General features: G+C 34.4%; 3 protein-coding genes across 6 annotated transcripts; 1 reads left to right on the top strand and 2 right to left on the bottom strand.

The window, feature by feature from the left end:
* The first annotated feature begins 638 nt into the window (after positions 1-638).
* On the top strand, positions 639-3,784 carry LOC104702284 (BEL1-like homeodomain protein 3). Its single transcript, XM_087457050.1, has 5 exons — positions 639-1,065; positions 1,582-2,405; positions 2,492-2,868; positions 2,952-3,012; positions 3,093-3,784. The coding sequence occupies exons 2-5, from the start codon at positions 1,653-1,655 to the stop codon at positions 3,483-3,485; spliced, it is 1,584 nt and encodes a 527-aa protein (XP_087313176.1). The 5' UTR covers positions 639-1,065; positions 1,582-1,652; the 3' UTR covers positions 3,486-3,784.
* Positions 3,785-3,959: 175 nt separating this feature from the next.
* On the bottom strand, positions 3,960-6,769 carry LOC104702283 (uncharacterized). Of its 4 annotated transcripts, none has more exons than XM_087457052.1 (5): positions 6,493-6,769; positions 5,697-6,125; positions 5,425-5,456; positions 4,259-5,230; positions 3,960-4,180 (listed from the first exon to the last, which is right to left on the bottom strand). In XM_087457052.1, the coding sequence occupies exons 2-5, from the start codon at positions 6,043-6,045 to the stop codon at positions 4,154-4,156; spliced, it is 1,380 nt and encodes a 459-aa protein (XP_087313178.1). In that variant the 5' UTR covers positions 6,046-6,125; positions 6,493-6,769; the 3' UTR covers positions 3,960-4,153. The 4 variants fall into 4 exon arrangements, with proteins under 4 accessions (XP_087313178.1, XP_087313177.1, XP_087313179.1 ...); XM_087457051.1 differs by having other exon boundaries at positions 6,370-6,722; XM_087457053.1 differs by having other exon boundaries at positions 6,429-6,716.
* Positions 6,770-11,583: 4,814 nt separating this feature from the next.
* LOC104702281 (bZIP transcription factor 44) lies at positions 11,584-13,155 on the bottom strand. Its single transcript, XM_010418116.2, has one exon. It carries the CDS (start codon positions 12,367-12,369, stop codon positions 11,824-11,826), a length of 546 nt encoding a protein of 181 aa, XP_010416418.1. The 5' UTR covers positions 12,370-13,155; the 3' UTR covers positions 11,584-11,823.
* Positions 13,156-24,957: the final 11,802 nt, after the last annotated feature.

The raw sequence follows: 24,957 nt of genomic DNA, 5'->3' as shown, positions 1-24,957 counted from the left end.
TCCAGTAATCTTTTTTTTTTTAAAAAAAAATCAGATTAACTTGAATATTAAAAATATTTTATAAAAAATATTCTCTATTATCTATAATAATCCTCTCAAAAAAATATAAATAAATTTTCTGCTCATCCATGCTCAGTGTTCAAAAAAGCGCTATGTGGTATCTGGGCAGTGATCCAGCGCCTAGCGTTTAGAACATTTAGTCGGGGCCTAAACGGTTTTTAGACGGTTTAAGCGTTTACAACATAAAACATTATATATATAAAATTATATAAAAATATATGTTATAAAAATTAAAAAATTATAAATTATAAACAAAAGTAAGAAAAATACATTTATTTAAGTTATATTAACAATATATAAATATTTATAATTACGTATATAGATATAAAACATAATAATTTAAATATATGTAATTTAAAAATCAAAAATAAATATTAAAATTAAATTTATGTAATTTTAAGCGGTTTAGGCGGTCATCTAGACATCTGCTGAACGCCTAGCGTCTAGAAAGCACCTAGACAGTTGCTTAAACCGCTTTCTGCCTAAACCGCTTTCTTGAATATTGTACGTGCTATTCTATAAATGGTTGGTACAGTCAAAAACTATTATATAAAATGATAATTTGATATAGAAGCTTCGGTTGGAATTAAAAAACCAAACAAAAAGAAATTACTGGTAGATATTGTCAAATTTTCTCTCCTTAATGATATACTAATATTTGTTAAACATATTATATATTAATTATAAATTTTTTTAAAAATCAGGGTTTGTTGTCGAGGTTCCAATGATAAGATGGTTTGGTTCTGTTCTTTGTGAGTGAAAGCACCAAAAAAAATATTGTTTATAATTTAATACTATATTGCAATTTATAATAAAAATCGTCTCTTGGGATTGGGTGGTGTCTTCTCTTTCTCTCTCTCTCTCTCTCTCTCTCTTTTTGTCTTCGACTGTTCGAAGTTCTTCTTCTTCTTTCTTCTTCTCTCTTTTTATCTCTGTGTTCCCTGATTCAGTCACATCCACAATCTCTCTTTTGTAGGGGTTTTAAAAAAAAGTTTATCATCTCAGGTTGTGATTTTTTTTCCTTTTTCTTTAAACTTTTATAATATTTCGATTGTTCTTAGTATTTTAGTTTCTTGATTCAAACCTATGATTGACTTGTGTACTGTGTTTCTTTTTAATAAAAAGATTTCCTTTTTAGAAAATTTTATCATCATCATCATCTTCTCTGTGGAATTAATTCTTATAACCAAGAAAAATAAAAAGAACACTTTATGTATATATCTCATGGTTTCATCATCATCATGCTCTGTTTTTTTTTTTTATGGTTGCGTCACTGATTGAAGTGGAAAGTTTCATCTGTACGAAAAATAAGATTAATTTAGGGTTTTGATATCTTCTTTTACCTAGATTTAGGGATTTCTGGGTTTCTTTTCTTGAATTCATCAGTAATTGCGGCGTAAAGAATATGATGTTTTAACCATTTCAAAGATTTGTTCTTTTATTACTTATCTATCCACAATTCAAGTTTTAAACTTACACGTCTCTCTCTCTCTCTCTCTCTCTCTCTCTTCTCTCTTTCAGACAAAAGATTCAATCGGATGTAAACAACATTTTTTTATATCTTTTTTACATTACAAAACACACACAAATCCATGGCTGTGTATTATCCAAACAGTGTCGGCATGCAATCTATGTATCATGAATCCATTTACCTCAACGAACAACAACAACAAGCTTCTTCTTCCTCTGCTGCATCTTTCTCCGAGATTGTCTCCGGCGATGTTCGACACAACGAGATGGTGTTTATCCCACCAACAACAAGCGACGTTGCCGTCAACGGGAACGTTACTGTGTCAAGTAACGATCTGAGTTTTCACGGTGGTGGTCTTTCTTTAAGCCTTGGTAATCAGATCCAGTCAGCTGTCTCTGTCTCTCCGTTTCAATACCATTACCAGAACCTTTCGAACCAACTGAATTACAATAATGCTTCTACTATGTCGTCGGATGAGAATGGGAAGAGCTTGAGTGGTCATCATCATTATCATCAACAGCAACAGCATCACTCTGACCAAATGATACCTTCCTCTGGTTACAACAACAACAATGGTGTTGGATTCTACAACAATTACCGATACGAGACATCAGGGTTTGTGAGTAGCGTTCTGAGATCTCGTTACCTTAAACCAACTCAGCAGTTGCTTGATGAAGTTGTTAGCGTCAGGAAAGAATTGAAATTGGGGAATAAGAAGATGAAGAACGATAAAGGTCAAGACTTTCAAAATGGGTCGAGTGATAATAACATTAAAGAAGATGAGAAACCGCAACCGCAACCGCAGGAGTTATCTCCTTCAGAACGTCAGGAGTTACAGAACAAGAAGAGCAAGCTCTTAACAATGGTGGATGAGGTAGCAACACTTCAAAATTTGAATACTTTTTTTTATAAGCGAGTGAGACTATAATTTTTATAAAGTTTTGATGATTGTTGTTGCAGGTAGATAAAAGGTATAACCAATACCACCATCAAATGGAAGCTTTAGCTTCGTCTTTCGAGATGGTAACAGGTCTTGGAGCAGCTAAGCCTTACACATCCGTCGCTCTGAATAGAATCTCTCGTCATTTCCGTTGCTTGCGGGACGCGATAAAAGAGCAGATTCAGGTAATCAGAGGGAAGCTTGGTGAGAGAGAGACTTCTGATGAACAAGGTGAGAGGATACCACGTCTTAGGTATTTAGATCAACGGTTGAGACAACAAAGAGCTTTACATCAACAGCTTGGAATGGTTAGACCAGCTTGGAGACCACAAAGAGGCTTACCTGAAAACTCTGTCTCTATACTCCGCGCTTGGCTCTTTGAGCATTTCCTTCACCCGTACGTTATTGGTTCAATAAGGCACTTTCTTTTATTTGCTTCTCTTTGCTTGAGTAATAATAACCATTTCAAGGTTTTTGTAGATATCCTAAGGAATCAGAGAAAATCATGCTTTCAAAGCAGACAGGACTATCGAAAAATCAGGTAACAGAGAAGGCTAGATCTCACCTTTTTTGTTGTTTGCTTTAATTTGAATTGTCTTCTGATTCTTGACATTTTTCAAGGTTGCAAACTGGTTTATTAACGCGAGAGTTCGACTATGGAAACCGATGATCGAAGAGATGTATAAAGAAGAGTTTGGAGATTCAGAGTTAGAGACTAACTCTAATCAAGACAACAACAAAATGCAAGAAACTTCTCAGCTCAAACACGAGGAGTCTTCTTCACAACAACAGAATCAAGGAAACAACAACAACAACATCGCATATACATCTGATGCAGGAGAGAATCTCGTGTTTGCAGATCCGAAACCAGACCGTGCTACCACTGCAGAGTACGACAGCTTGATGAACTATCATGGGTTTGGTATTGATGATTACAATCGCTACGTTGGCCTTGGAAACCAGCAAGATGCCAGATTCTCTAATCCCCATCAATTACACGACTTTGTTGTCTGAAAAGCTTCAGGGCTTTTTCACAACCTTTATTGGGGAGTATGATTCTTGAAGCGCAAGAAAACGCGCTCTTCGCATTTTTATAGATAGGGGTTATATAAGTACACCTTATACGTATATCTGTAATATTTGTTGTGGCATATAAAAGAAAAAAAAAAGATAGATTTTGTGAAAACTGTAGGTGTTAGTCTTCACATTTGTATATGAAACTGAGCCTTGTGAACACTTTGGTAAGCCAATATTGTAATGCTTTGTGTATACTCTTCATGGTGGTATAAACAATACTTTCAAGTGTGAGCAAATCATAAAATTTGATTTAATTCCATTATTTGTTGCAAAGAATTGGAGCAGATTTTGAGATCCTCTGAAACTTACAAAAACAACGAAACCTCGTGCTATATGTAAAACTAGAGATGGCTGTTTAACAAAACCTTCTTACAATTTTTGTAAATGGCTCATGGCTGGCAATTTCACAAATCTCTCTAACATGACATGTTTGTTTCATTACTAAAAATTATCCCCACAGGTTACACTGAAACACACAAAATATCCAAAAAAAACGTTAAAAACACAGCTCTAAGGGCTAAAGCTGAAACTGATGCTTAATACTGTTTTTTTACAAAGCTTTCCTAAATAACCCACATGCCTCTGATCCAGGTCGAGGGGTTTCATCATAGCTGAGATGTCTGGTTAAGTCCCTGAAATATGTCTTATCGGTTATTACAAGACTTATCATTTCTTTCACAATTCAGGTTTGAAAAAAGTTCAGAGTTTACCTCTATGCTTGATGAAGATCGGTTGTTATGATGTCTAGACCAAAACCCCTTCTTCAATGCAGAGTCTTTGGACGAGGGTTTACTCCACTTGGAGCTGATAGAAGCGAAGTGCCATTTCAAGAATGACTTATTAGACGAGCTCTTGCTACTGCAACTAGGTTCTAGCTTGAGAGCTTTGCCTTCTCGTTTCCCCATTTTCTCGAACACAAACTCATCACATTCACTCTCACCGTAACTATCTACCACACGGTTTTTACATCTTTTGTACTGCTTAGCCTTCGCTTCCGCCTCCGCTTTTAGGGCTTTCCTCGTTATTTTCGCAACCCGTTTCTCCCCAATCGTGCATATGGGGCAGGCAGGATCGTACTTCTCTATTTCGGTAGTCATGGTCTCTAAGCACTCAGCGTGGTAAACATGACCACACGCAAGAACAGCAGCAATTGGAAGCTCGAAATTGGCAATAGAAGACCTCTCAGTTAGTAACTTTGAGCAAGCTCCACAAGTCTGCTGATCAACAACGGAAGGGGAGAAGGAGAATCTGCTGCTGCCACCACTAAGTTTCCGTCTGCCAGAACCTAAGTGGTCACTATCAAAGGACCATCTCTCCCTTTGAGAATATGCCACGAGCTCAGAAAAAGTGTTCATAGACCAGCCACCTTCAGAGGATGCGTATTGGGATCCGGTGGCGAAGTCATTGCTACAGGTCGAAAGCACAAACGATGACCTACCTTCTGAGACTGAGTAATTGTTATTTGGGGATTTCAATCCTAAAATTTGACTATCAGAAACCTGCCTAAACAACTGGTGCCCAGGTGAACGCCGAGCCCGTCTTGATGGTGTAGATTTAGGAGGAAGCAAACGAGTGTGAGCTGATGAAAGATCACCGACTGGATTGGGAAGAGAAGGTGTAGAGAACAAAGGTTTCGGTTGAGCTGATGGGACAATTCCAGGTGAGTCAATTAAATTCTTCACCTGAAACAGCGACGAACCAAAAAGGGGTTAAGAAGATAATACTTCCCAAGGAAGAACACAAGTAGAAGGGAAGTCCCAGCACTCTTAACTTCAAATTGTAAGGAAGTAAAAAAGTGCTTCAAGAGAAACACACATGACAGAGAACAACCCAAAACTCGTAAGCTTAAAAACTAGAGTTTTGTCGAACATCTCACCTCAATGAGATCACTGCTTGCCAAGGATGAACCTGCCGCACAGAAAAGAGTTAACATAAGACACAGCAAGAGAACAGTAAACACAATTAACTCATTACAGAAAAATAGTTCCCGGTGCCAAGACGGCAAGATAGACATCCTACTAAAAAAACTCATCTGGCAACTATATCTAATCAACAACGAGAACAGACTAAAAAAAATAAGGAGATATATTCTAGGGAGATAAAGCTCCCGATACTAGTTGTTGTTGTTGTCTGAGAGAATGAAATTACCTGAAGAAGGTGGAACCATAGAATTAGTGCTCAAATCTGGAGTAGCTGATTTCTGAGAGGCAGGAGTGCCTAAATGTCCATCAGGAGGTGTTCCTCCCTCCTCGGAAAGAGTACCTCTTTCAGATCCTAAAGACATCTTATCCATACTAATACCTCTACTCCCAACAAAGGAACTGTAATAAGGAGAACCCTCAATCTCATCAGCAACTCGCCTCCTATTGTCACGCCGGAAACTCCACTGTGGCGAACACGCTGAGTTACGATGAACAGATGCACTAGTCGCAGGTCCACCACCACTACTAGGAGGAACCTTTCTGTCTTTCACAGCTACACAACAAACTGAACCCATAATCCTTTTTAACTTTAAAACACACACAACAACTTGTACGTCCTCTACCGCAGTATAACAACAGCTACTTATCTTCCTCCCTGCAGAAGCACACGCACACCAAGAAAACACAATACAATAAGATCTGAAACTCTTATATAAGTACCAAAACAGAAGAAATTTTTTAAAAAAAAAATGGATTTTGTTTCATGTTATCAAACAAAAAAAGCGATCAATTCTAATGGACTCAGGACATGAAATGACTGAGTCAAAGACCAAGAAAACACGAACTTTTCCAACAGAGAGATTTGAGTAAACGAACACGGAAAGAAAAAAAAATTTAACCTAGAAATGCTAAGTCGATTCGTTGTGAATCACACGAGGCAAAAGGGGTCTCATCTCACCAAGGAACAACAACTAAGGTTTCCGGCGGAATCAAAAACACACGAAAGGGGTATACGTACGTACACAGGAGATTAGATTAGATAGAGATAGAGATCCTCCGACGATGAAAATAAACGGCGGAGATTTTACCGTCGTTGATCGGCACAACCCCAAAATCGATCTGAGAGAAAGAGAGAGAGAGAGAGGGGAAGCAGTTTTTGTTTTTTGTTATTTGGGGTGCGCGTCTGCGTTTTGCGTCTGGCAAGGAAGAAGAAACACGCACGGGGAATTGTGCCACGTTCCTCTCTACCTTTTTTTTTTTTTTTTTTGCTTTTTCTTTATTTTATTTGTAATTTAAAATAAAATAAAAAAAAAACTTTTGCTTTTTCTTAAAGATTTGTCTATTTGGGAATCAACATATCAATGATTTTAAAATTAAAAACATCATTAAGAAAATAAATTATACTCCATAAAAGTTGGCTAAAACATATCCTAAAAGATAGACTTACCATTTAACTACCATTTTTTAAGTTAATTAATCACCATTTCCAAATTACTAGTAAATTGATTATGTTAAATATGTTTGGGTTTATACTATTGAAGTAAGAAGATAGGTTTGGTGGCTTTCTGGACCACGAGGAGGGAGTGCGCTCTACGTGTTTACTGTTTCTCCATTAGCCGCAAAAGCCAAAAAAAACTTTGATCCCCCTCCTTATATTTTATTTTTAATAAATACTTAATACTTATTTTATAAAGACTACTTTTTTTTTTTTTTTTTTGTCAATACTCAAATAAAAGTTTTGATGGCAATTATTTTACAGCTTTGTTTGCTCTCTTCTCACATCAAAGTAGTATATATTCGTTCACCCACTTCTCATCAGTTATTAGGAGGCCATAAATTTAGTGACGACAAATTAAATAACATTAATCAATGTTGTGTACTTTTACAAGTATAAATGCCAAAACTTGTCAGCAGCTTAGGTTAGACCCCCGACTTTATATTTTCAAACTCACGCGCATGACTGCATGACTGCACACCTCGTGCTTTTCTTTTTTACTTTGTTTAAGTCCCTTAATGCTACTTACTACTGTATTAGGTTAATTTATGAATTTTTTTTTACTTTATTTAGTTTAGAAGGAATTTTAGTAAACAAATCCATTTTTAAGGTGCGAAATCATTAATCATACCTTGGCCCCATGGAAGAAAGAAGAAGTCCCAATCTAGTTGAGGTGACTTTTTTTTTTTTTTTTTGTTTCAAGAGATTTGATTCGTCATTTTACTCATTACTGTATTAGTATTAAATAATGGGCTTTCTTTGAGGGCCCATTACCAAACAAAAGCCTCGACCTGACCTCTTAATCGCTCGACAACCTCTGCAGAGTGTCAATTGCAGCTACAGTACTTCCCTCATTTGTTTTTTGTTTTGTTTTTTTTACTTTTGCACAATTTGGCCCATCCAAATATTTATTAATTTGCCTTATATTTCTATTAGTTTAGATAATTTCTTGAATGGAGCAAGTAGCTAAAGAATAGATTCTGATCGATTATAAAAACAGTGGTTGAGAATCTGGAGATGAAGTAATATAGTCCACATATTATTATGGCCCTGGAAGAATAGTGTTATCCTTACGCTAAGTCAGAGTCACGAGTACAACTTTTTTATTCCTTTTGAAGCAGAGTATATTTTTGCATTACAAGCAAATAAGGACAAGATCACTAATCAATACACGGAAAATAGATTCATTGAACATATATATATATATATATATGAGTTTTAAGATATTGGAAGAAAATGACTTTTGTTCATGAAATAATGTTAAATCATTTCATCCATGACCACCACTACTTACACCTATTTCTTGGTAGGCTTTGCAAAAAGTTGATATGAAGCATTCTTTTTGGTGCGTGACGATCCCTTGAGAATGATCTTTTTTTTTTCTCATCGAATATTGTCATGATTAGGAGTAAAGACTATCTAAGATCCATGCCATTTGAGAATAGTCAAGTTAGTTGAAATCTTTATGTGGGATATTAATAAATTTTGATGATTTTTATGGCGATATTTTTCTTACATTACGAAACTTTCAATTCAACATGACTGAACTTTTTTCATACATTGATGCATTGGTCAACGTTGATCAATTGCAGTGCAATCTACGTTGACAATGGGTTAGGGGTAAGGGGAATAGTAGAAAATGGAACCAAATTTTCAAAATGGATGTGTTTTGTTTTCTTCACTAATCCACTAAAAAGGCTTCAAATATCACTATATAGTGAGGCGATTACCCGATCGATTAGTCATCAACTTTAGAGTTTAGAATCATTTGAAGACGAGGTCTTGACAGATTCGGAGTATTCATGGTTATGATCATGATCATGGTGATAGTGGTGGTTGTCACTTGTCAGTACCTTCTTCTTCTTCTTCATTAATTTTCATCCTCATCAAAGGGTTTCTGTTTGTGAAAGATACAACATCAATTTCTTGGAACTCTTCTTCTGCATGAACTCGTTGTCCACGGACCACGGTCCCGTCTTTCCCATGAAACTTTCTTCTTCTTCTTCCGGTTCAACAGAAACACTAATCTTTCTGTCGGTTGTGATTGAGAAATAGGGTTTGTAAACCAACAGAAACCATACATTAATCTTTTTACAAACCAATTGAGTAACAGGAACAGAAGAAAAACAAAAACCGAAACTAGTTGCTAACAGGAACAACTATATTTTTTTGAAAAAATGTAAATGAGTGACTTGGTGATGAATGACAAGAGCTAGAGATCACAAACTTCAGTTCACAGCAGACAACTAACACAGATGGTTTTTAAGAGATTGATGGATTCAAAATCAGAGAATTATTAGAAGTCTCAAGGTGTCGGAAAACTCATAAAAGTCTTCACATGAAGCAAATGTCTCACAAAAGAACGAGAAACAAAGAACAGAGTGTAGCCTAGATTGCTAGATGATGATTCAAAGGAAAAGTCAATCCTAACTCAATTGTTTCAAGATGAGGTAAGCTGGTCACGGAAGATGTTTAAATTTGTCATTCATTATCTTGGAAGCATTACAAAACTTAAAAAAATGCAAATATTCCAAGTATACGTAGAATAAAAGAAGCAAAATGTTTCAAGTTTACATGAACGATCTTTCTTTACTGTAAGTTGTGGAAGATACCAATATGGTTACCAAAACACATAAGCTACCAAATCGTTTAGTTTTGTGTTGCATAACATGACATCAATGACACACAGAAGTGAAAAAACCTGATTAGTTGCAAACCAATACACAAAGACAAACCAAAAACAGAGAACTTCAGAAACAAAAAAACGATCAGGCAAACGAAGCAAGGAAGCCGATATATAGAGACACTGAGAGTCTTAAAGTAAACAAAACGAAACGTACGTGTAAATAAAATCTTGGAAAAAATGCAAAAAAATCGAACAAGAAACAGTTTCTCTTAACCTGTTAGGGAATCCATACACTAAACCTAACGAAAAAAAACAAGAAAGATTTTTTTTTTTTTTTTTTGGGTCTATGAACTCAACAATGCTACGTGATGTTTGGCTTGGATCTCTACAAAACACTACAATCAATGTGTTTCGATTAATTCCTGAGCTCTCATTTGTCGATCAGTTCTATACAACTTTTTCTAATCAAAGAGTTAAAACTCTTTCTAATACTAATTGAGTTCATTTTTTGGCCTTAATTGCAATTGCTAATCCTACGAGTGAGCAATTGAATCTTGTAACATGTACCGATGTACGCAAGTGCTTTTGACAGGATCGGACCTGTTTGTGACCAACATATGGTTGAAAAAAGATTAGGTAATCAATTTATTTTTTATACTTGACATTTTGTCTTTCGTTGTATAATTGTGTTAACAAAACTACCATCGATAGTGGTAATGTAACGCGAATATAATCGTTAATAAATGATAAAAATTTACGCTAAAAGATAATGAAGAAGCGAATGGTGCAACAATCTAAAGAATCGATTCCTAAATCAAGCTTTCGTACGTGTATTATTATTCGGATCAATAATAAAAGAGAAAATCGTGATAACAAATTGTTTGTGGTGGAGACAAAGAAATATACGCCACATAATATTACCCTGAAGTATATAGCTTTTATTCGTACGCTAAGTAACAGACAGGAACATCTACTTGCCCCATTTGTTTATTCCTTTCACTGAGTAGTTATATTTTATTTGCAATAAGCAAAATAAGGACAACATCACTAATCAACACCCGTATATGGATTGGATTCATTGAACATACATGAGTTTTCAAGTATTGGAAACTTTTTTTTTTTTTGTATTTCTGGTTTAATCATTTCGTCAGTGACCACTTGCGGCTATTTGGTTGGTAGATTTGTAAAAAGTTTATATTAAATATTGTTTTGGTGCCTGACGATCATTGAGGGTGATTTGTTTGTCAAATTATCTAATCGAATGTCATCATTGTGACTAAACTCCGTAAATATTGCCACTGTAAACTTCGTTGAAACTCATTCATGGTCGCTAGCCTCCATCTAGGGGTTGATTTAAATTTCGTTTTTAAGGTTAGGAGATCATTGTTCGAGTTTTTTTACTAAAATGTTAATATAATTAGAAGTTGCAGATGTCTTGAATGACAAAAGTTCTCGGTGTGCTTAACAACGATCTAAAGATTAGTCAAGACTTTGGTTTGAGATTCCTCGATTGATAAGAAGAACGTATGTTATGAAAGTTACAGTTTGCATATGAAATTATAAATAAGATACAATCGTACATTCATATACATCAACTGATCGGAATCTAAGATGAAAGAATTGACATGTAGATATTTAAAGGAATAAAGAAACGAAATTATTGATATAGTGAAATCATGTGCCTCTCGTACGTAAGATTCTTGAAAAAGAGAAAACTCGAGTGACCCATGATAATAACTCATTTTAGATGTAAGTACCAAAATGCATCATGATTTATCACATCGGACAATATAGTCTCGAACACAATAATCACAACAAACCAATTCTATATAGTATGTTATGGACCACCCATCTACAACAAAACCGTCCACGATCTTTCACATTTTTTTTATTTTTTATTTTTCATTTTTTTCGCTAATAGCCAAAAATCTCATATTTCTAATAAGAGCAACAAATACTCCCAAATAAGGTATATAGGAAAACCCCAAGGAAAAGACAAAACTATATTATTAAAAAAAAAAAAAAAATTATACCAAACTCACATCACCATCTTCATGACATCACATATCTTACACTGTCTATAATTACAATCAGTTAAAACTCTAATTGAGCGTTACTTAATCATCTTATAATATAAAAACAGAGCATCAACATAAGAAAGTTACATCTTTACCCCAGATAAGATTCGTCTATCTCACGATGATAATGATATGAAATTTTGATTACTACTACTCAGCAACAGTTGAAAACATCACCAGCAGTAGAAGCAGAAGCCATGATTGATTGATTATAAAACCCTAGATTCATATGATTCATCACTCCATCGTAAAATCCACCTCCACCGACGTCGTTTAACCCCTGACCGGTCTCCATACCGAACCCTGAAGACGATGAAGATGCTTCGACGAAATCGACGATCTCGTTAAGGGACTGGAGACGGTGGTTGAGCTCAAGAAGCTGAGCTCTGAGAATGTCGTTCTCCGCTTCGATGGTGACGTAGTGTTGCGTGGTGACGGCGATCCCGGCGACGAGCTGAGCGTTTTCTTTACGTAGATGAGTCACCTGAACAGTGAGATCGTCCAAATACTTTTGTTTCCTCATCCTCGACCTCCTAGCTGACTCTCTGTTCGACTGCTTCCTCTTCCGCTTCCTCTCGTCGATCAGATCTCGTTGCCCGCGGAGATCAGACTCTGAACCGGAGTTTTGTAAACCGGTTATTGAAATCGTCGACGAGCTATTTCCACTAGTCGACGACGCCATTTCAGTTTTATTATTCATATCACACGACACAAGAAAAGCAAACACACGCACAAAAAAAAAAAAAGAAAAAGACGCAGGACCCGAACGTTATTATGTAAAATAGATATGAGAGAAGTATATAATATATAGTTTTATGTTATTACTATGGTTATAGAAGATATATAGATATATAAAAGGGGCTAAAGGAGAGATGATTTATGAGAAAACATAGAACCAGTAGAGGAAGACAACGGAGAAAGATTGAACAAGATGGGTCCTGCGTCTAAGAGACGAGTCTATAGTTAAACCAGATCTAAGGATTTCACTAATCACCGGAGACATGAATGTTTGAACATCAAGATCCACCAGAGTTTTGCCACATCAAAAAATATTATTATCAAAACAAAACACACAGAAACTGATGATCAAAAATTAAAAAAAAGAGAGGAAGTTAAAAAGGCAGAAGAAGAAATTGAGGAAGAGAACCAAAACAAAAAACGCTAAAGAAGAGAGAGAGAGAGTGTGTGAGTGATTGATTCGAGAGCGAAGGGGGGAAGAGGTAAATTAAGGATTTGGGAGGGGATTATATAGAATCTGATAAAGGGTTTAGAGCACTTTAACCAAAATAAAATTTTAAAAAATTAGAAAAAAAAATGAACAAAAAGGAAAAGAAAATGGGAAGATGAAGAAGCATGTGAAGTGGGATTTTCCGAAACAGTCAAGTTACAGCTGTTTTGCAATATTTTTTATTTTTTTATATTCATGTTTATGGGTTTGATTTTTATATTTATGATTCTGTATTCTATAACAGCCAATGACTATTTTTAGACATCTTGTATAGAAAAAAGGAAAGAATCTTGGGGATTCTATATGTGAAAACATTTGTATTTTTTTTTAATTTTATTCTCTGATATAAAGTAATCTGTTTAGTTTTTTTTCTTAGTCAAATGACGAGTTTTTAAAATTAAATATGTGTGTATTAACCTTGCTTTTTACCAGAGAATTCTAAAGATTAAAAAAAAGAAGTAATAATTGAAATTTTTGATTATTGATTTTCGCATTCTTTTAAATTTAATACATCAGAATCACCGCCCAAAAGTACCAGAATTAACCGTTCAGCAACAGACACCTGGAGTATAAGACAAATGATGAATAAGGGGTAGAGGTGCTATTTCTTCGTTCATCTATGGGTACTTTCGGTATTTAATATTCTACCATAATATTCCCAATGTCAATAATTCAGTCAAATTTTAGACCGTCAATTAATCTTTTCAGGAAAATATATTAATTTTAATTTAAATTAAGTACTTGATATAATATAGTTTTGAGTATAGAATGAATAGAATGTAGAATATATACAAAAAGAACAATAGAATGATACATTTTCATACGATTAAAGGTTTCTGTGTTTTACATTTTCATACGATTAAAGGTTTATGAGATTTAACCCATTAGTTTGACAAAAAAAATAAAAAAGATTTAACCCATTAAAGAGATGAGTTTAACCAAGTATTATGTTAATATAATAATTATTATTATGTTAATATAATAATTATAATTCTATCATATAGAATGAGTTTAACCAAGTATTATGTTAATATCATAATTTCCATATTAAATTCGAATTTATTTTTGGTATGAAACATCAACATTTTATCAAAATATTATATAATTTTTTTAAAAAACACATTCAAACTATAGAAATATCTTTTATAAAAAACCGATTAAAAATATCTAAACGATACAAATGATACTTTACAAAAATCACACTTTATTTATTTTATAAGCTGTAGTATTTTATGTGTATTCTTTTAATTTAACTATTCTTATTGATTATATTGTCACCAGTGGAATTGGAGGTTATGAATTATATTAAGTAAATAATTTTTATGAAATATTGCTATGAAGACTTGTGAGAATGTAACTATTGCTTAACAGTTTTTGTATTCATAAATATATTTGCATTTATAAAGGATATAAAAATTGATATATTTATCTGAATTGTTGAGGAAAAAAATATTAAATAACCTATAGCTTTTTGATATATTTATCTGAATTGGTGTGAAAAATGTAGTCATATAGAAAATAAATGCTTTTCTTGGTTAATAAATTGTTAGGTGTAATGTATATTTCTACACTAATATATATATATTATATATATATATATATAAATATATACACTAATATGATTCATAACTCTTTTCAGAATTGTATCTGAATTTTGGCATTCGCCTCCCCGGAAAGTAACATACTTGCATTCCAAATTTTAGAGAAATTCAGAATATCTCTAATAATGTGCAGATTGGTAGACAAGATTAATAACTTGATTGGACAAGATGCCAATTCTAGATCTCTAATTGGAGTTATGGACATTTACGAATTTGAAAGCTTCAAAACTAACAAGTAAATAAATCTCTACGTTGTCAAAGGCTCACAGATATGCATTCCATCATCCTCTGCTAATAATCTAATACCCTTCTGTTGCAGTTTTGTATCAATTTCACTAATGAGAAGTTGCAGCAGCATTTTAAACAGTAGGTTCTTGACTGCAATAAAAAAAGGTTTATTAATTCCAGCTCTGATTCTCAAATAGGCTTTGAGTTTTCTTTTTGCTGTTTCAGCACGATTTCAAGATGGAACAGGAAGAGTACACAAAAGAAGCAACAGATTGGAGTTACATTGAATTTGTGGATAATCAAGATGTTCTCGATCTTAAAGAAAATGTCATTTCTTAACCAAGAAAGGACAATGTTATCAAGGCAACTAGAGGGTTTGTGAAATGCTTTTGTCATTTTGTGAAAGCAAGAACCCGCTGAAATTGGAGATGAGAAATAAATATTTTTCTTGGTTAATAAATTGTTAGGTCTAACGTATATTTCTAAAGTTTTATATTGAATTATATATATATATATATATATATATATATATATTTGCACTAATATGATTCATAACTCTTTTTTATGCAGTTATGAGAAAGAGCACACATTTAGGCTTCAATTTTACAAAAATATTTTCCTTAACTTATATAACAAAAAACTATACGTAACTATAAATTACAACTACGTATTTCCTCCTTTTTATAAAAAGTAAAAAATATCATTTTAGGATTATTTGTATATGTTTTGAAGTTTCAATGTCATTAGGTTCTTAATTTTCAACTTAACATCATCCATAATGAAAAATATCAAAAATATATTTGAATTTATAAAGGATAAAAAAAATTGATACATTCATCTGAATTGTTGTGGAAAAAATATTAAGTAGCATATAGCTTTTTGATATATTTTTCTGAATTGGTGTGAAAAATGTATTGTGAAGGAGGAGATGGAGTATATCACTTTATTTATTAAGTAACCTTACAGCTTAATTAATTGAAAGGGTAATTATGTTTAGATGGACCGTCAATCGTACGGACATCTCACGTGCGATGCAAGAGTGCGTGCTCTGTGCGCATGTGGACCCATGTTATAACCTCAAAGATGAGCTGTATGATCGACACGTGTCCTATGTATAATTTTTTAATGTTTACTAAGTTAGTAAATGAAATTCAAATATAAACAATGTTGGTTCAAACAAGCAAATAAGTGAGGTCTGACGATAATTAGGTATCCTTTTAATTTTTAATCAATTTGTCTCTGCATCCATTGGAACATGTAACAAAGTACTTCTAAATGTTTTCTTGACATATTGTTTTGTCTTTTATTCATACCCTTTTAACATTGTAACTGATATATCGATCGTCATATTATTTCGTTGTTGATTTAGAATTAATCGTAATTTATTTTACATAATTTTCCTTATATATAATATTGAAGATAGTTAGATAGATCATAAATACCTAATTAACAAGGTTTCGTAGAATAAAACAATTAAACTATCTCAAGTTTATCTTAACCCCAAAATCAGTTGAAGAAGAGAATCAAATTGCGACATATATTGGGGTATGCAAAAGATCCCACTATAAATGTCTATAAACCAAATGGTTACCACTTACCAAAAGAACAATAATTTCCATTCAACGTAAAAGGTGGTTTGTTATTGCTTTTTTACCAAGGAATATCACATCTCATTCACAAAACTAAATGTTAAAAAAAAAATCAAAGTGTAAAGAATAATAACGTTATACAATTAGATTAACCGTATTTGTGTAGAATGTTATTATTAGCTCTGAAAAATCTATCAATAAAACAAGTTAATCATATCTAATTAGATATAGATCTTACTAGAATTTCAGGATTGTTTGCTTCACTAAGATATCAAAAGGGAATCAGATTGTCAGAACGGAGTACAAATTATATATTTTGACCTAGTAATTCAATTAAAACGGAGTACAAATTCTATATATGCACGTTATAAACATCATATTGTTTATAATTAACGCCCATTTTTTTTGTTTTGTAGTTTCGCTTTGAATCTCATATATAAATACCAAAAGTTAACAAAGCTGATCAAAGTTGAGATCAGATTTAGTACTGCAAAGTTTGGTAAGTGGTGTGTGGTCAGTGGTGTGAAGTCTCTTTTTTACCCAACGCAAAAGGGATACAAGTTGCTTAGTGAAACATATACACGGATTTGGGGAAAAAAGTATTATAAAAGCAAAGGCAAAGATACTGCGTTTTGGCAAAAACAGGTTTCTATATCAAAAGCGGAATCAAAATGTAATAATTATTATTAGGTCTGTTACAAAATAAAACAAGTTCGAGAGAGATATATATACTGTAGATAGAAGGTAAGAAAAAAGCAAAAATAGGTGTCTTGATTATCATTCTCTAAAGGTCTGCTCTTAATCACCCTTTGTATACCCTTAGCCAATATAGGTGGTGTTCCCTGAAAGCTTTTGTCCGAAGACTGCAAATAGCTCTAACATACCTTGGTTGTTCTGGTTATACAAACGATTTTTGAGAACCCTGCCATTAGTTTCACCTAGCTTTATGGAATATGAATTTATAAGCTTCACATTGAGAGGTTGTTTGTGCCAAACTCTTATGTCTATGAGAACTTTGCCTAGTGAAACATCTAGGATTCATACTCATGTTGTGAAAGGCTTGAAGAAGTTCGGCATTATGATCATGTCGCTTAAGAGCGGTGATTACCGAAGCTTCTTCAGCCCTTGTTTCACATACCCGGTTCCTGATCCCACTTATGTGCTTTTTAACCTCTTATGGGATATGTTTTATACCCTCAAGAGCTTGGAACCTAAGCTTCACCCACCCTCTTTCAAACAAACCCTATCCGTGTTGTCCAAAACTAAATCGACCAAGCCTACTCTGCATTTTCTTTGGTCTTACTGGCTACATGCTTTGTGTGGATTTCTTAATCTCCTTGGCCAAGGGCCCCAAGTGAGAGAGAACCCACCTGTATTGTTACAGTTTGACCTTTATCATTGGCATATGGTTTTAGTTTTCCTTGGAAGATCTGTTAGTATTGGCATAAAGTCTTATGGTCTACCGCCCTGCTCTCCAATTTACTCACTCAACGACTTCAAGCCACTCTACTTCAGTACCTCCTCCAGCTCTCGGACCCTATGGATTGAAGACTACCCTAGGTCCAATGGAAGATACCTTCTGACCTGGGCTCTACACCATCCTACCTTGGACCCTACAACCATGGTCCCTGGAATCTCTGCCATCGCACTTCTAGTGTACTTCGTCTTGGCGAGCGTCTTGGCTTTGGATCCTTCTACAATGTCTACGCGTCTTTTGACCTTGACAATTCTGTCATCCATCGTTCCACTCAATGATGATCTTTCGAGTATCCATGATCTCCCATGTTTCTATCTGCTTTACTGCATTTGCTCCATAGCTCTCATGGTGTTCACCTCAAAGTCTTTTATTTTCTTATTTATAGTATTGGGGAATACCTACTTTTGTAACTCTTTAAATTTTGGGATCTTTGAATTTCCACCTTGTACCTTGATTTGATTTGAATGAATGAAATCATGTGTTTGTCCAAAAAAAAAAAAAGTGTCTTGAAAAGATTCTGAATCTGCCTAACACCCAAAGCACATGCCCTCATCTTTCTTCCTTAGCATTGATCTCTTTCCCTTTGCTTTATCCCTTTTTCTTTGCGAGCATTGTGGAGTTGTTTTATATTCAGACCACTTTTTATTCTATGTACTACCTCGAAGCTAGCTAAGCAAGTAGTTTATGATTTGTTTTGGTGAGCTAGCATTGCATAACAATTGATTTATAGTATAGGTCATGATGATAGAAAATAGAATCAATATATATACATACAACAATTACAAAACCGTTGAAAAACAACTTCTGATTCTTTAGTTTTGTTGTTCTATCTTGCCGAAGAGTAAATTTAGAAACAACACAATCACTGAATTGTTACTGGGATTACCAATAAATTTTAGAAATATTTATCTACGATATAGAAATTACATTGACAAATCTTTCTTTAACTGAAATTTGAGTATACGGCTAAAAGTATATATATCTCTTTATATATATGATCTGGATAGATTATGGCCACACAGAACTCAACTTTTTGGTCATACAAAGGGCAAAAAAAACTCAGTGAATTGTGTAGTAAGCAGGTACGTTGAAATTAATAACATAAATTATTTGCTTTACTATTAATTGTGGAATCCCTCGATCGAACTGGAAAACGAAAAGCCGAAAGAAGTTTTGCCAAATTATTTTATAGGTGGGTTCTGGTGACTAGTCAATTTGCATGAATGGACACTTTATCAATGTTATATATATTGAGTGATATAAAAAAAAGAAGTATGGAAACATTCAACAATTTGGTATGAAGGTACCATAGGAAAATATTCTATTTTCAGTTAAATATGAGCATTTTCCACTTGTTGGATTAGGTACTTAATTGGTGAAAGTCAAATTCATAAACAAATTTGATGATAACAAGAAGAAATCCATATTAATTCTACATAGTTTAGTTTTAGAAAAACAAAATGTGTAAAATATATAAATAGAGGTGGTTTGTTCGTAATCCCTAATTCACTTAATGGAAACACACAGACACAGTTGCCTAATATCCGTTAAGCATCTCTTTCAAAGATGAGTGAGACCCTAAGGTTTTTGTTTTTCTTGTTTCCCTCACTCGTAATTCTTAATATTTTTGTAAGTTAGACCCATATGCAATGTCTCGACTACATACGGCTATAATATATAAAGATATTAGCTATGTCACTTAAGTTAAGATCTATCATCTTAGGGATTCCAAATTTGTTTAGCTAAGACTAGATTACTCTACTAACATCAAAAGTTTGAAAAAACCATTTCTCGTTACTAATTGGAACAACTCTTTCCATTTTTTTTTCTTTTAATATTAATTCACTAGCGGTCCCACATCCACTAACACCCTAGCACAATCAACAACAGCGGATAACAAAACAATTCAATTAAACCAATAAGAATTCCAACAATAACAATCCAATAACCAACAATACAATAATCCAAAATTAACAATGAAATAACCAAATTCCAACATCCTACAATGTTCTATCAACTCAATACTAGCAACCAAACAATAGCTAGACCACAATCAATCAAGCTTCTAGAACATCATCCTCCTCATCGTCTTGATTCCACGATCACACTTTGCCTTTACTTGCACACCACAAACAACAATTGAGATGCGTAAGTATTATCACAAATACTTAGCGAGGCAATCCTCCCATCTACTGGGCTATACACACAAGCATTTGAGAATCTAATGTCAAGCAATCATCAACAAAATCAATCAAACCCGGAAATAAGCAATCGTCGACCAACAAAAGTTGGTGTCGACCGACACCATACCAGTGTCGATCGACACTGACAACCTGGTGTTGACCGACACCTCCTTGATGTCGACCGACACCTGCTCGACACCTCCCGAAAACCCTAGTTGTGTCAGACCGACACCTCCACATGGTGTCGATCGACACTCCCAAAGATTCCCGAGCCATCCTTGCACAAGTGTCGACCGACACACCGAAGGTGTCGATCGACACTGATGCCAAGCATCGTCTTCCTCGACGCTCTCTTGCAGATCTCCGCTTTCCAAAGCCTCCCATTCATCCCAAACTCATCCATAAGCCACAGAAGGACGTATAACACCAAAACAACCACAAGCAAGCAAGGAATCAATCAAACAACTCAAAATCACAAGGAAACATAGAATTCTCAAGCTTAGATAAGCCATGGTCATGCACTCACCTCTTTTGCAGGAGAATCTGACTCAAAAACAGCTATCACACACTCCTAGCAAGCTTCTGATGCAATAGACAGCAACATATCTTCCCAGAAACCACCACAATCTCTCCAAAACTCAAGAATACTCACAAGTCTCCTTTTTCTCTCTGAAACACTTAAGCGGCCACAAAAAGAAACTTTTTTTTAACCCTTTTTCGTCGACCCACCTCTTAAATATGTCGGTTTAGGGATTTCTAATTGAACCAATCCGAACCAAACATCAACCAAAACAAACCGGTTGAATCCAGAAATGTTGGTGTCGATCAACACTCAGACCAAAAATACAAATTCTGGTTTGCAGATGTTACAATTCTCTCCCACCAACAAGGATTCGTCCTCTAATCCCGCAGCACCGTCCATCCTTCAAGGATCTCCGTGCCACCGTCAACACGGCCGCACGTCCTCCGACCGGACTGAACACCATCAGCCAAGGTTTCCCGTGCAACTGTCGCAACAGCCCGCACACCTCCGACTGACCCACGAGGTGTCCCTCTAGCCACTATACTCACATCAAAAACACTATTTGCTCACAACTCACTGCTTCCCCCGTCCGTGGTTGCAACAAACGAATCATGCCGGCTCGCTATCAGGCCAAATTGCCTTAAGCTACGACATCCAGGAAGTCACTCACACAAACTCCCCCCGCTCTCGGATCGCAACCCTCGAGACAAACCGGCTTACTGTCGAGCCTCGACTCACAGCTACGGTATCTAGGGAGTCTCAAATATTCCGCTCTTGGGTCGTCACCCTAAAGCGCGCTCTCGGATCGTCATCCGAAGCAACATACCACTCCCACTCTCTGGCCACAAAGTCCATCAAGCTATCGGTATCACACGAGTTGGGCCCTCACGACCTTGAGCAAACAAGTCTGATGTCATCGAGTATCTCCCGACTAGATCTACCTCAACACTTTCCACAAAAAAATTCCCTTTTTAGAAACTTTCTAACTCTGGAACTTCCTTTTTGTGGAAACTTTCTATTTATGGAAACTTTCCAAAAATAGAAATCCGAGCTATTTCTCTTTTTCCCATGACAAAAACAATTAAACATAAAGAAAAATACTCATCTTATTAATCTCAAAAATGTCATAATCGTTACAACCTCAACGAAATACATAAGAAAAATAAGATACAACAATCCGAGCTATCAACCCGCATCCCGAACACCACCTCATCTTGGTACTTAGTCGCACAACCAACCACCCCTAAGCAACCAAGTATCAAGAGAGATGGGCTGGAATACTCCGTACCAGCTCCAACCACGGACTACAACTTGGACCTGGCTAGACAAGCTCAAGTCGCGGTCTGCTTCTCAAACCTTGCCTTCAACCTCGCCTCTGTCTTCCAAGTCTGCTCCTTTACTCCATCAAAGTCCCACAGGACTCTCATCAAAGGAATCTTCTTCTTCCGAAGTTCCTTCACTCTCCTCTCGAGCACCCTCAACGGTCTCGCCTCCAAGGTCATGTTGGGCTGAAGATCCTCAGGAATCTTAGCCAACAACTGATCACCCTCGTGAAGACACGTCCTCTGCATCGACACATGAAATACCTTGTGGAACGCACACATAACCTCAGGCAACTCCAGCCGCTATGCCACTGGTCCCACCCGCTGAACTACTCTGAATAGACCCATGTACCTCATACTCAGCTTAGTCTCTGTCAATGACCTGTTCGGACCCTGCAACATGACCATCTTGAGGTACACTCTATCACCAACCTGAAAATCAAAATATTTCCTTCTCTTATCAGCATAGCTCTTCTGCCGATCCTAAGCCTCCTTCATATTCAGTATCAGAACCCGAATCTTCTCCAAGGTGTCGATCGACACTCAAACAAAAAATACAAATTCTGGTTCGCGGATGTTACACTAATTAACGAAAGAGAAAGAGAAATTATAGGAAGACAATGAATCTTTGATGGTTGGCCAAGTAGGGTCGGACGAGATTAAAAGCAAACAACTGGGGTCAATTTCCTATTTTTAAAAAGCTAGCCTTTAAAAGCCGTATTATATCTTCTTTTTCTAATACAAATTAAGGGCATTTTCTTGAAGGTTTTTTTTGTTGTTGTTAAAATGTTCTTGAAGTTCATCTTCTTCTTGTTCGTCTGTTTTGTTTTTCCTTTTCAATTAACAGGTATCTTCCCTAATGTCTTATTTGCGAAATACTCTTTTTACAAAATTTGTAGTCATTCTTAAAGGTTGGTTCTCTCTAGGAACTGACTGGTTTATCTTAAAATACCTATAATTTGTTGGTTGTCCTAGCAACAACAAAGAACATAACAACTGTTAGTTTTTTCGTGTTTTTGATATACAAAACACACACATACATTCAAATTTGAAATTAGATTAGCATACGTCGAAGAAAAATTATTAGGTGACAAGTTCTAGTCATTAAAATAGTTATTGTAGTCTATTTGCTTTTTGTAACTCACTTAATTATTTTATCTTCATTATTTACAAGTCGCTATAGTTTTTAATTCTCTAAAAAGAAAACCAGAAGATATTTTCAAACATATAGACACGTTGCACGATATATGCCTCACATATATACAACGACGTTACGAGATTAGTTGATATATTTTACAGTTTGCATATTATATTGGCCATTCATTGTAAAGAAACACACACATACATAAACATTTTCTTTATACATATCACATCAAAACTGATGTTGCAACTTAGGGGTCGAGATTTCTTGTCTACCTTTGTACGGTCCCGGACTTTTCCTTCGGTACTAAGGCAAAAATGGCACATGCACATTCAAGCATGCATTAGTGAGTTTAACCGGAACATGTTTACCATTGAGAATCTATACTTACAGTAGTATAATTAGTATATTACTTGATCTCTTAAAACCTATACTTACAGAGTATTATAGTATCGATCGAACTTTAGTAACACACGAACTTTTGTAACTTAATTAGTCAGCTAATTAGCACGACAGTGTGAGAAAAACCAACTTCTTCAATCAGAGAAGTGGCTATATCATTCCAGTTTTTTTAGGTATGAATTCGAATTCTAAACGAAGTCATTGCGGCCGATTTGTAATGTCCGGATACTGATAAAAATTCAAGACTTTGCTGACTAAACAAATAAAATATAATAATTAGTATGGTATATGCGTACGCAGTTACGTATTATCACACAATGGCTTGGTAAATAACTTAAACATATATGCAAATGGAGGGGATATTCTTTTGCTTAAGAAAAATGCTATAGAATATGTGTTAATTTTATCAAGAAAACATAAATATATGTATGTGAATTCTAGAAGGATTCTCTTTAAACCAAGACCAAAGAATACCTAAACGATAAACATAATTAAAAGAATTAAAAAAAAAAGAATCTTGGAACAAGTTCCAGACACTAGCATCGACATGCATGATCTATCAAATCTTGGATATCAAAAAACCAGATTCGAAAAACACACGCATATGCACTCACATATACTACATATAGTAATATACCTAATTAGAGGGCAATATACAATTATACAATTGTGTAACATATTGGTGTCTCATAAACTTGAGCATATGACCTTTCTGAATTCGTCGTCTAAGTTGTTATTACTTAAAAATTATTGTCTCGTACGTATTTGTAGAAGACAGAAAAAACACAACAACCTAATCGACGCGTATTAAATTTTGATCATTTTTGGAAGGAGATCACTTATTTAATAGCACAAAAATTAGTCAAAATGACGACGGGTACGTGATTTCAAGTTCATGCACTCCTATAAAGATATACAGTAAAACGTCTATAAATTAATACTCTATAAATTAATAAACACTATAAATTAATAAATTTTGATAGTTCCAAGTCAGGATAGTGTAAAAAATAACAAACATCGATAAGATAATAAAATAATATTTTTTTTGAAATCCCTATATAAAATATAGTCTCAATAATATCATAAATTAATAATCATGTAAATTTATATATACTTTTTTTTTCTGCTGCGTAAATTTACATATGTAAATATATATATTTAAATAGTAAAGTATGTTTCTCTTAAACCTCATATTATAAAATAATTTTTATGTTGTATTTTCAAACTATAATGATATAAAATATTCTATAACATTTCATAAAACAGCTAAGACTTTTAAAAGTTTTCAATTTCTAAATATGCATCATTTGCATTTGGATAGTTTGATAGAATATTAAAATACGATAATTGATATTCTTATTCATAAATTTGAATATTTACGTCATTTGTATAAGTGAATTTGTCTATAATATTTGTAATTCATTGTCAAAAATATTTTTTAATTATTTCAAATTCAATTCCGATACCATAAAATTTACAACATCCAAAATTCTAATCTTATTTTGCAAAAATTGTCTCAATTCATAATTTTTAAAAAATTAAACAATTAAAAATATACCTATAAATTAATAATTATTAATTTACACTATAAAAT

Source organism: Camelina sativa, chromosome 7 (genome assembly GCF_030686135.1).
Source record: "Camelina sativa cultivar CO46 ecotype springtype chromosome 7, ASM3068613v1".
NCBI lineage: Eukaryota > Viridiplantae > Streptophyta > Magnoliopsida > Brassicales > Brassicaceae > Camelina > Camelina sativa.
This window is presented reverse-complemented; position numbering and strand designations above follow the sequence as displayed.